At 30.9% G+C, this 12558-nt stretch overlaps 1 protein-coding gene across 1 annotated transcript; it reads left to right on the top strand.

Moving 5' to 3' along the window:
* The first annotated feature begins 2264 nt into the window (after positions 1-2264).
* On the top strand, positions 2265-10151 carry LOC100793326 (protein Brevis radix-like 4). Its single transcript, XM_003533731.5, has 4 exons — positions 2265-3034; positions 7162-7297; positions 8520-8944; positions 9757-10151. The coding sequence occupies exons 1-4, from the start codon at positions 2595-2597 to the stop codon at positions 9833-9835; spliced, it is 1080 nt and encodes a 359-aa protein (XP_003533779.1). The 5' UTR covers positions 2265-2594; the 3' UTR covers positions 9836-10151.
* Positions 10152-12558: the final 2407 nt, after the last annotated feature.

Genomic DNA, 12558 nt, shown 5'->3' with positions numbered 1-12558 from the left:
GATTATTAAATATCTTCTTCATTGTATGAAGAATCTCCTCAATGTTCACCTTTTTTTTCATGTGAAAAATAATAGGAGCTCAGAAGAATATGTCTTCAATCACTCAAACTTGGCCATGCATGCTCTCTCAAGAATGTTTCTCTTGGTATGTTGCATACTAAGATACATTATATATTTTTAATAAAAATTGTTTTAAGTATTAGGCTCAATCTCTCATGGATGTTGCAAAGTTTATTTGTAATAAAAATTGTTTTAAAAAATCTTGATACACTAGATTGATACGACTCAACACTCCATGAAAAACTCATCCAGATTGCTTCTTAGCATACAGGGTCCTGGTTGGCATGACTCAACACTTCATCAAAAAGCTACTCTGATCTCCTTAACAGAACAGAACGTGCCACACATGTGTAGTGTGCATGTAATGGAACAACCTTGGTTTACTATTAAAATTGTTGAACATAATTGCACTAACTAGACTTATCAACCTGCACCGGACCTAATCCATCATCTCTCTTTCTCGTTCTATGATTTGTGTGTAAATAATTCAAATTAAACACAAATGTTGGTGAATATTTTCTTAATTTTTTAATTTTTGGGTTTAATTTTATTTTTTAAATTAAAAAGAAATACTTTGATTTGTTCTCATGTTTTTATTAAATCATTTATCATATGACATTGTCAAGTTGATGCTCCAAATTAGTTTTGCAATTGTTCTTCAATATATTTATTATGAATCCATTTCAATATGTTAGTAGTTTTAGATTTTTACTTCGTAGTTTAGTTTTTTGTAAACAATATACAAATAATATATCTAATGACAATAACCTCAATAAAATTAAATATGTATTTCATTGTTTATAAAATTTTAAAATATGAATAACCATGTATATCATCGAATCTAAATAGACACTATTATTTTATAAAATATATTATATATTTCAATCATATCTGGAAACTATTGTAGTTACTAATATTTATTTTCTATCTTTTATATTTGTTTATTATGGTCATCACGAATCAGGAACACGAATGAAGATAATGTTAGAGAACAAGTATAAGAATAATATCCAATCTCGTGGTGGGTGTTCCATCATCATGCTTATCTTAACCATCATTTGTACATTTACAAAAAATTATATATAAACATAAAATTAAATACTTTTTTATTTTTATTTATTTTTTGGCTTTAATTTTGTTTTCTAAATTTTAAAAAAATACTTTGATTTATTCTCATGTTTTTATTAAATTATTTATCATATGACATTGGTATGCATGTTCCAAATTAGTCTTGTAATTATTCTTTAATATATTTACCATGAATGCATTTTAATATGTTAACAGTTAAATCTTTTATATCTAATAATAATAATAATCTCAATAAAATTAAATACATATATTTTATTATTTATAAAATTTTAAAACATGAATATTACCAAAGTTCAATAAACAATGTTATTTTAAAAAATATATTATATATTTCAATTATATTAATTTTTATTCTCATTTAATTTTTTTTTATACAGTTATCATTAAATGTATATAACTATATTATATATTTAATTTTGTGCCTCCGCACGAGTAGTGAACTTGAACTAATCTAGTTAAAGTTAATGTGGCAATGACCAAGGAGAAGTGCCTTTGAGTCGAAGATTGTGAGGCATAGGCACCAAAATGACCCCACAACAGTGCGAAAGCTTCTAGAGGAGGATTTATCGCCTGCCGATGAAGGCGAGGGATTATGACGCCGCTACACATGGCGTCGCTCCGTGGATGGGTTGAGGTTGCGAAGTGCTTGAGGGAAGAGATGATTTTTCTAGTGCTTTTTAATTTTTAAAATAAAATAAAGATCATAATGATTTTTAGTTGTTTCTATTTTTAATTTAATTATTTTAAAATTAGAAGATTAAGGGAACTTAATGTTTCTAACAAAAAAATTAAGAAAAATATCAGTTCGAAATATTTTAAAAACATAAATAATTAAAATAAAATTTTTTAAACTTTATTATCAAAATAAAATAATAGTGAAACTTAATAAATCAAAATTTACATCAAATTTATTTTTTAAAAGAAATAAGTTAATAAACTTACAAATTTCTTCAGATACATAATTTACTAACTTCCTCCTTAAAAAAAAAAAAGATACAGGGAGTGGAAGTTAACAAATCGTTTTATACACGCACTAATTTAAAGACTTAATTAAATATTAGTACTAAATAATTCCGGGACCTCTGATTTATTTTATTTAGCCTTAATTTGATTACTTTTAAACAAAAGAGAGAGAGAGACAGAGAGAGGGTGAGAATCCCAACCCAAGTTTCCAAGACAAAAAAGCAGATTCCTCTCTATCTCTCTCTCTCACGTAAACAAAAGTTACAAAAAACCAAACACCCCTTCTCCCAATTCCCATTCCCACCAGAATCCTCCATTACTCCGAGACCCAGCACATGCTAGCTCCTTCTTTTCTCATTTCTTTATTTGCAAAATCCACACACCCTAAATTCCTTTCCCTTCGAAGAATCCCTTACATCACCGTAACCCAATAAGAAGTACCTCATTTCGCTATCTCGATCCAAAACACCAGAAAAAAAATAATGCTTACGTGCATAGCACGTCCGAAGAAACTCGTCGGCGACTCGGCAGCGAGCGAGGATCCGAGTTCGCGGGGAGTGAAGTCGCTGACGGGTCAGCTGAAGGAGATGGCGCTGAAGGCGTCGGGGGCGTACAAGCAGTGCGGCGGGCCGTGCGCGACGGCGCCGCCGAGTCGAGTGAGTCGCGGCGGCGGAACCGAGTTGGACTCGGAGTCGTCGTCGTCGTCTTCGTCTCGGCGGCGGTGGGGGAAGGAGCTGGAGGCACGGCTGAAGGGGATATCGAGCGGGGAGGGGACGCCGAGCTCGAGCGGGAGGAGGGTGGTGCTGCTGCTTGAAGACGAGGAAGAGCCGAAGGAGTGGGTGGCGCAGGTTGAGCCCGGCGTTTTGATCACCTTCGTGTCGCTTCCCCGTGGCGGGAACCATCTCAAACGGATACGATTCAGGTACGTGCTCGGCCAATGTTAATCGGTTAATTGTTAATTTTTATTTGCGGGCAAATTCCCACCATCTCCTGTATGTTTTTTCTTCTTCTTCGCTGTATATTAATCGGTTAATTGTTAGGTTTGGGTGCCGTTTAGAGTTTGGACGGTGACACTGTAGTAGTGTTAGTTGGTCCATGGTCTTAGATTCGGGCTAGTGGCTGCCCTAGTGATTGCGACAGTAGCTGCTTATTTTTTGTTATTGTTTGATTGTTTATTATTGTTTTATCTGTAAAAATAAAAAAATAATATTAGTATTAAAAAGTTTATAATAATTTATGTATTTTATTTAACTGTTTCAAATGCTCTCACTAATCTGTAACTCATCTCATGCCTACCAATCCTATGGGACCATCCGTTGTCAATGGTTCAATCCAATTAACAATTTCTGTTTTTAAAAATCCTAACATGTAAATTTTATGAGAAAAAAGAGTTAACAGTGTTAAAATGATTTCACAACTCATCTAGTCTCATTAGTATAAAATTTGTTAGTGATGATTAAACTCATTTTATAATTTTTTAAAAAATTACATAATATCTGTCTACTTGCAACATTTTTAGTCATACAAACTATGGCGAAGTTGCTTTAGTCATTTTGTTATCAGTCCTGCAATATTCAGTCTGATTAGGAACAGTGATATAATTAATTTGGGAAATTGTTGGATTGGAAACATTACAAAACTGGTGTAATATAATGTAACTTGGCAAATTTTCTTTAGTGCATAAATGACCTAGTCGATTTAATGAGTACAAATGAACCAATGACTCTCATTCAGAAAAAAAAAAACAATGACTCTTAAGTTTCTTACAGCATTTCTAATAAGAGTTGTTACAGAGTTCTTGAAATTAAAAAAGTTTAATTATTTATTTGCTCTCTCTATACTTATATAATCTAAATATATTTCAGGTTCCATTATCTAAAATTATAGGGACTAAAAGTTAATTAACTCGTTGGTTCGATTTTGATAACAACGCTACATACTAATCTTCTGTTTAAATTACTTTGTTTATATACTCCAGTTGTTTTACTATAAGTTCATATGTTGGTTTTGAGATTAATGCCTTCGGTTTCTTTGTGTTGTTTTGTTTGGTTCATAGCAACTATGAAATTAACAGGGATATGTTGACAAGTATGATGATTGGTTTTATTTTATTTTATTTCACATTAAAATAATTGTTCATTGGTATTGAAAAAAGTATCTAAACTCACTTCAATTTTAAACTCTAATTAAAGTTAAAAAGATGTACTATCTACTCTATATTAAATTGAGGGTTCATTTATTCACTTTAGAAGTAAGTTTATTTTAAGAGATTTGTTTCTTTTATTTTGAACACCTCTGGTTGGTGAAATATAACGTAGTTTGTCATATATTTTTACTAGTATTTAGAGATAAACAATTAATACTTACATACAAGAGGATAAAACTAACAAAAAAAATACTAGAACTTTAATAAAAAAATTGAAAAATGTGACCAGCCTAGGTAATTATTTATGTACCAAAAAAAAAGGTATTTATAAATTTATATTAAAAAATGCAAATGTTTATCAGTTTATAATTGAATGTGTGGATGTAATAATGATCTAACAAATTAATATTTTCTACCAAAAAATGATTTTAGTTTTGTTTCTTAAATTTTATATATGCTGCATTAACATTAATCAAATAGATAACAAAAAATTTGAATTATAAATATATTGTACAAAAAATAGAATATTATTAGAAAAAATCTGCAATATTTTTAAATAATTTTCAATATTTTCTCTTTCAAATTTGCAATTTTAATTCTACCTAAATTTAAAGTGATTTGGGTTGGGCAGTCAATGTTACTTGTGTTGAAAGAAGTAAATTTTAGCAAAGCTTGGTGTGCTACCTCATGATCTGCTTCTTCTAGTTGATGAAGCGGGTGTGATGTATCCATAACGGGGCCTCTAACTTGTCCTATTGTCTTTCACTTTCCTCTTTTACCAAAAAAATAAAAAATGTGTCATGAAAGAAATATCTGTTAGTATTTCTTTTAAAGTGGTTTCAAAGTTAAAAAGTACTTATTAATATAGAAGACGTTTATAAATTGCGCAATGAATTAATAATGAAACATTTACGAATTGAGTGTTAGACCATAGAAAGGCATTTTTAAGTCGCGTGATGCATGTTTTTGCATGAGGTTAGAATGATCTTCAAACAAGCATTTGAGCATATCAGAATGATCCTCCAACAAACATCTGAGGATATTTATTTTCGGAAATAAATCCAAATTTTATAACTTTAGGCTGACAAACAAACCATTGTCTCTATTTTGTTTTGTTAGAAATAGAACTTGGATTGGAACAGGTAACATAAGTTTGATCCTTTTCTTTCTGATCATTATTGTCTATTATGCCATATATGTGATTACTGTGTAGCATCTAAAAACTCCAAATTTTCAACGTCCTAACAAGTGATAATTAATATGAATGAATCGTCCTCTGCATATATGAAAGGATTTAGGTGGGTCCACTTTCCCCTGTTATTTCTCGCCTTTGCCAAAAGCAATCCAAAAAGTGGGTCCAAAAGTAAAACTTACTGTGGCTTGAGAGTGGATGTGGGCCAGAGTTAATTGTCTTTTGGAACCTTTAAAATCGGGTCTTGTCGTTTGGTCGGAGGAAGCTCTTATGCATTATTTTTAGGAAATCAATAAGGATAAAATGGGATAATATTTTTTAAATTTCAGAGTATTTTAAGACATGAATATACAAAAAAAGAATTAAAATGAAAGATGGAAATAGTTATATATATGTAATTTCATTTTCATATATGATGCCAATTGTTTTTATGTTCAAACAGTAAATATATTTTCCACAAACAATAATAGTTATTCTTCATGCTTGCTTGATTTTTCGTAATTTTGTCTTCCTCCTATAACAGTTTTTGTCTTTTAATCTGCAATTTGCTGCGGAATGCTCCCACATCTTTCACTCCATAACTATATACAAGACAAAATGTGAACATCTGCAAGGTGGGGACCTAGTAAAGTTGTAGATACTAGATAGCTAGCAATATCATAGCTTATAGTGTTGTCCTCTTTTTTCCAAATTTTATATTTTTGTCTTTTATCTCATCGTGAGATAAAAGCATCAAATATCAATGGTATCAGTTTATATCTTACGTCCTACTAGGTGACTTGTGGTGCAATCCCAACCAATATGGCTGTAGGGTTGCTGGTGGGTGGGTCAATGTATAAATGATTTTCTCTTTACCTTTTTTTCCTCATGAATTTTAGCTCAGAAATTGAAGTAGATAGGTATTGTTGGGAAACCAAGGGTTAAAATCAAACTTTATCCCAAAATTTTAAATTTCAGATTTATAGTTCTTTCATTTATATATTATTTAATTTTTTTATTCTTATTTCATGTGAAAGTTCACATCACGATCAAATTCCAACACATCTTAAGTTAATATATTAAATCCTAGTGAAACATTTAAATCATTTCTTTGTTTGGCGTGATTAGTGATGTAGTTGAGACTAAAGTTTGGACCCACCTGCTTTCGATTGCTTAGACAACTCCACTGTATGGTCAATGTTGGCCTTAGAACAAACTTTATTTTCCTCACGGAATGATCGGGTTTGCTTTTAATTATTCATCAGAGAATTCTTTGTCAAAAAGCATCTACTCGAGTGACCTAACATAATTGAGAACAGTGTCATGTACCACTGACAATTAAAAATTCTTCCAAGAAAACTTTGGTCAACAAAACATAACATAATCATCATAGCAGCAAATTGCGACTAGTTTCACGGACCACTCCATACATTGGTACACATAGAAAAAGCATAATTGTATAATTAGCAAGATTGAAGAGAAAAAAATGACAACAGAACTGACAAAAAGACAAAAAATGAAAAAGTAGGAAAGGTTCAGCTGTCAATATTTATTTATTTTTTATTATTATTAGACTAAGATATCATTGTTAATTTCAAAATTATATATGTATCATTTTTTTTATCGGTAAATATTAATTATTAGCTAGGATGGTTAGTTACGATAGTTCATATGATATGATGACTTAACAACTGAGTGGTGAACTAAATTAAGGTTTATATTTTATGTATAGCCGTGAGATATTTAACAAATGGCAAGCTCAAAGATGGTGGGCAGAGAACTATGACAAGGTGATGGAACTTTACAATGTGCAAAGGCTTAATCGTCAAGCTTTCCCTCTTCCAACTCCGCCTAGATCTGAAGACGAGGTAACTTCTGAATTTACGCTGTGTGAACTGTTTGTAATTTGGAATGTAGATACAGACGTGTGGTGGTGCAAATACCAACGCTGACTTTATTCTAGTCCTATTAATAGTTTCTCCACTTGAAAAGATTATAGCAGTACTATTTAACAATGAAAATATACTTTTAAATATTTAAAATCATTTTAATTTATAAAGTTAAGTACATCATATAAACATAATAATGTTATCCTTACTCATTTTTCCACAACACTTGACGAGGAAAGAAATAAGAATAGAAGATAGAAAACTGTAAAATCAGTGAAGTATGAGAGAGAATCACAAGAAAATGAGTTGTAAAAAGGTTATCTAGAATTTGAAGTAAGAATAAAGTTATTGAAATAAAAATAGTACTTATTTTGTAGAAAAATGTTTTATGGATAGATATTGGGAGAGAGATACAGATTAAAATATAAATATGATAAAGAAATATGATGTGATAAAAAAAAATAAGAATAAGAATGTAATGGCTACTTTGAGTATCTAAAAATCAGAAATTCTATCTTGTATGGTATGCCATACTTTTTTGTTGTTGTTGTTGAATTATATGTTTGGTTTGTTAGTGACAACTCTGGTGAAGTGTTTGAAAACTATTAGTTTTATATAAGTAAGATTTGGGTTGCTTTTGGAACTCAAATCCAAACATGCATGTCTTTATTGGTGGCTTCCAAGGTTAGCATTACACCAAATTTCCAACCGGGGGAAACAAATATGATCCGTAAGATATAAACCTTTTTTTAGATACATGTGGAATTATCATAGACATCCCCACACCGAAACAAATTAAAAAATATATTAAATATATCAATTCCTTACACAATTACATTGGAATAAATTAGTTTTCTACATGCGTCTTTCTTTATATCTAATAAATTATTTTCTCATCACAAAAATGTGGAATTATTTTTCTTTTTCTGTTCAGAAAAAACTTACGATATTGCTAATAAATTACGTTTATTTTAAATTCTTTGGGTTTTTTTGTATTTATTCAGCAAAAAAATCCCAATAATTTAAAATAAACGTAAAACTAGTTTTTATTTATTCTCCCACCCTAGAAGCCACCTGTCTTTGTTACAGTTATATGCTTTTGCCATCCCTGTCTTCATGTTTTTCATAGTTACCAAGATGAAACTTTTGACCACATTTTTTTATTCTTCTTGATTTGCTTTTCTGTGTGGGCTGAACGCAGAGTTCAAAGCGTGAATCAATAGAAGATTTCCCAGTGACACCTCCACTGAGCAGGGAAAGGCCACCATGTAACTTATTCCGTGCAGGAGGAGGAGGGATGGGAATGGGGTACTCATCCTCAGATTCATTTGATCATCACTCAATGCAATCATCCCGGCATTACTATGACCCCAATGACGTTAACTCAACCCCAAAAGCTTCTTCCACCATTAGTGCTGCTGCCAAGACAGATATCTCATCATCAATGGATGTTGATGCTTCCATAAGAAGTAGCTCTTCTAGAGAAGCTGATCGCTCTGGGGACCTGTCAATCAGCAATGCCAGTGACCTTGACACTGAATGGGTTGAGCAGGATGAGCCTGGGGTTTACATCACCATCAGAGCTCTCCCAGGTGGCAAAAAGGAGCTCAGACGAGTCAGGTTCAGGTATGCTTGCTACAAATTTTGTGTCTTTAGACCAACACAGGTTATAAATAAGGTTTTAAAGATCTATGACTAGTTGGTAATTGACATAAAGCTTTATGACCAAATGCTCCCCCATTTTTCATGATGAAAGTAAAGTTGAATTACAAGTTATATAGTGAGCATGGTTCATGATTCATGCTTCATCAGCTTAAGTTTTTTAATTTTTGAAATGATGGCCTTTGACAATGATTGTTCATAGTAGTTTATGGATCATGCATAAAGTCTAGGTTATCTAGCTTGATTGTTTGACCAGGTAAAAAAAGAAAAGTAAATCACCGTTTTTTCCTTTGACAACTGTACGATTAATTTTCTCACCATCCTACAAAATTTGGTCAATCCTCCTACAACATTGAACTGATTGTGTCACAAGGGCCAGACAACTATCTGTATCTTCAAATGGGTTGAAATGCAATCTTGCCTTCACAGCTTCATTTAGAGAAGCCACACTGGTCAATAGAACTCAGGATTATCTGCTTATGGGATTGACAAATAATTCAATCTAGCATTAGTCCTGAACTCGCTGACAGTACCTTTGTTTTAAGCCTGTGGAATGTAGTGTACAAATCATAGTAGAAGTTTTTACAATCAGACTAGAGTCAGTTTAAAGTCAAAACTGACATCAAAGTTCAAATTACTACTCTGATGCTTTATATGTTGTATTCTGATTTGTCTGCTGTTAGCCATTCTGCTCTCAATTTCATTAGCATGTTATAATTCTCATGTAGAACTGTATGAAATTTATTTCTTTTGGTGTTTCCTCATATTTGATGCAGTCGAGAAAAGTTTGGTGAGATGCATGCTAGACTGTGGTGGGAAGAGAACCGTGCCAGAATACATGAACAATACTTGTGAGAATTCTCAAAGGGGTGGCTGCAGATGGTTCACAAAATGTGGAGGTGGTGTTTCTTATTAATTTGCTTAGTTTATATTTTTGCTATATAAAGTCTCTTCCATAGAGGATCAGATGTTAGAACTAGTGCTACTTGCACCTCTACCTTGGGCTATATATACCTCTAGTTATTCTCTTGAATCTAGGGAGTAAATGTAGCTTCTGTTAGTCAGAGTAGCTATTGTTTTGTCGAAGCTTATAAGTAATGGGTGTAAATTATATAGCTGTTGAAATTGGATACAGAGAATGAATCTACTTCATTTTCTTTTTGTTTCTTAAGCATCCAACTTGCAACTCCTACATTCAGATCAGATGTATGTCATAATAAATGAACTTGCATGAGCCAATAGTGAGAGAAAAAAAACTAGTTTTGTGATCTGATTAACAATTATAGCATTGTTCTGAGGACACCGATTAAAGAATAAAATATGAACAACTTTTATGAACAACTGCAGAGTTCGTGTGTGAGAGAGATTAAACCGAAATCCCTTCAGCCAAACCTTCCCGGCAAAAGGTTTACCCAAATCTATGTCGACATAAACACACACATGAGCAAAGTGCACACGTCAAACATCCAAAGTATGGTTATCCACCTTGATAAGTCGACCTACTTACTACAGAAGCAAGTTCCAACAAAATGCTTTCATCATAATAAACAAGATTCAAACCTGGGAAGCAAATCCACACATTAGTTTTTTTTTGCCAATTTTGGCTATTGGAAAATTAAATTTTGGAAACCAAATTTGCACTATAAGGTAATGATCATAGATCATCCATGTGTCACACCCTCCATGGCTTTTGCTCAATCATTTTCTATATTGAATTTCAGGCTATTGCTTCCTGCACCTCCTTGGGGAGATATTCAATTAGGATTTTATAGTGGTATTCAATTAAGATTTTTAAACATGATAAAAAAATCTTATGATATTCAATGAACACTTTAAGGATTATTTTTTTACGACAATGAAATTCGATGGTATTCAATTGAGATTATTCACAACTTAAAAGAAGTTTTATGGTATTCAAAATCATACATATTTCAGTTGATTATTGTCTAGGATGAATTTCGATAAACTTTATGTAATTTTTTAGTAAAAAAAAATATAAATATCACACTCACTAAACAATCTCATTTAAATCTTTGAAATTTTGCTAGAATTTATTTCTTTTTCTATCAGTTTTCAGATAATCTCTCCTGCTCCACACAGCCACACCAATCATAATACAAAATACATTATTCATCAACGACCTCTCCTCTGATAAAAACCAATCACAAAAACTAGCACTAATAATTTGCTTTATTAGCATTCAAACCTGACCATCTCTGTTGATGCTAGTTTCTGATATTTTCCAATAAAATATTATGCAGTCCCCTAAAGCAAGCATATCTCCTTCTTTATGAATGTCCTCATGCCCACCACCTAGTAAAAAAACCACAAAACCCTCAACCAACTCCTTCTTCCCTTATTATACAAAAAAAAAAACCTATTAGTTAATTCATCTATAACTATTATAAAGGAAATATTTCATTTGATGTCATATTTCTTCTGAATATTTTTATCATCAACTGTTATAAAAGAAATAATCCCATTAAGTGTCATCTTTCTTTTAGACACTTTTATTCTCAATTATTATAAATTACTATAACATTTTATTTTAACTTCCAACAATACTTATTTCTTTCCAAATCAATTACACCCAATTATGTATATAGGTAACCTGCAAGTTTAAGCACATAGATTATTTTTTGAATTAGTAAATAATAATAAAAATATTAATTGTGAGAGAATGAAAGGGATAAGCTACAGAGAGGACCACCGCTAGATTTTGTCTCCAAACTACGATCATGGGCTTCTTTTCCTAAGCCCAGAAAGGAATCATAACTCAGAGAGGCCCATTATTGCAAAATGAATAATTTTTCTTTTGTTGTGATTTCTGTGTTGGTAATTAATGCAAAATGAAAAATCAGATATTAGGATATTAAGTTGCGTTTAAGGAACGGTTCAGTCAAATCATGCCTATAATTTTCATTTCTAAGTATAAAATTCGTAAACAAAATATATATTACGTAGGATCATATTTTAAAGGTTAAAATATATTTTTAATTCTTACTTTTTACTCAAAATATATTTTTTTTATTTCTGTTAAATTATTTTGATTCCTTAACTCAAATTTGAGTTAATATTGTTCTTTTATTATAACATTCATTTTTAATTTTAGGACATAATTTTAAATCTTTTTTATTAATTCAAGACATAAAAGTTGTCTCATTAAATTCACTTATATAAAAATTATAAAATATAAAAAATATTAAAACTAAAAAGGCCATAACCAAGATTAAAATTATGTGAAAAAATATGTCTTGCAAACAACTAAAAAACTAAAAGAATCTAATATAAAAAAAATCGATTGTCATAATATTTTATTTAACTTCCAACCATAGTTATATCTTTTAAGTACAAGTTACATCTAATTAATAATAATAATAATAATAATAATAATAATAATAGTAATAATAATTTCTTTTGTTACTTTTAAAAAGTATTATTAGAAAACAAAAATGATAATTTTGTATCTGTTGTTTAAATCCAAGAAGAGGAACCAGCAGAAAAAAAAAGACACTGATGGAGAAAAAGGATAGTATACAAGGACATATATTAATAAATAAACTATTTAGGAGATGTTT

This window comes from Glycine max, chromosome 9 (genome assembly GCF_000004515.6).
Source record: "Glycine max cultivar Williams 82 chromosome 9, Glycine_max_v4.0, whole genome shotgun sequence".
NCBI lineage: Eukaryota > Viridiplantae > Streptophyta > Magnoliopsida > Fabales > Fabaceae > Glycine > Glycine max.
The sequence above is the reverse complement of the archived record's forward strand: the minus strand, read 5'-3'. Positions and strand labels throughout refer to the sequence as shown.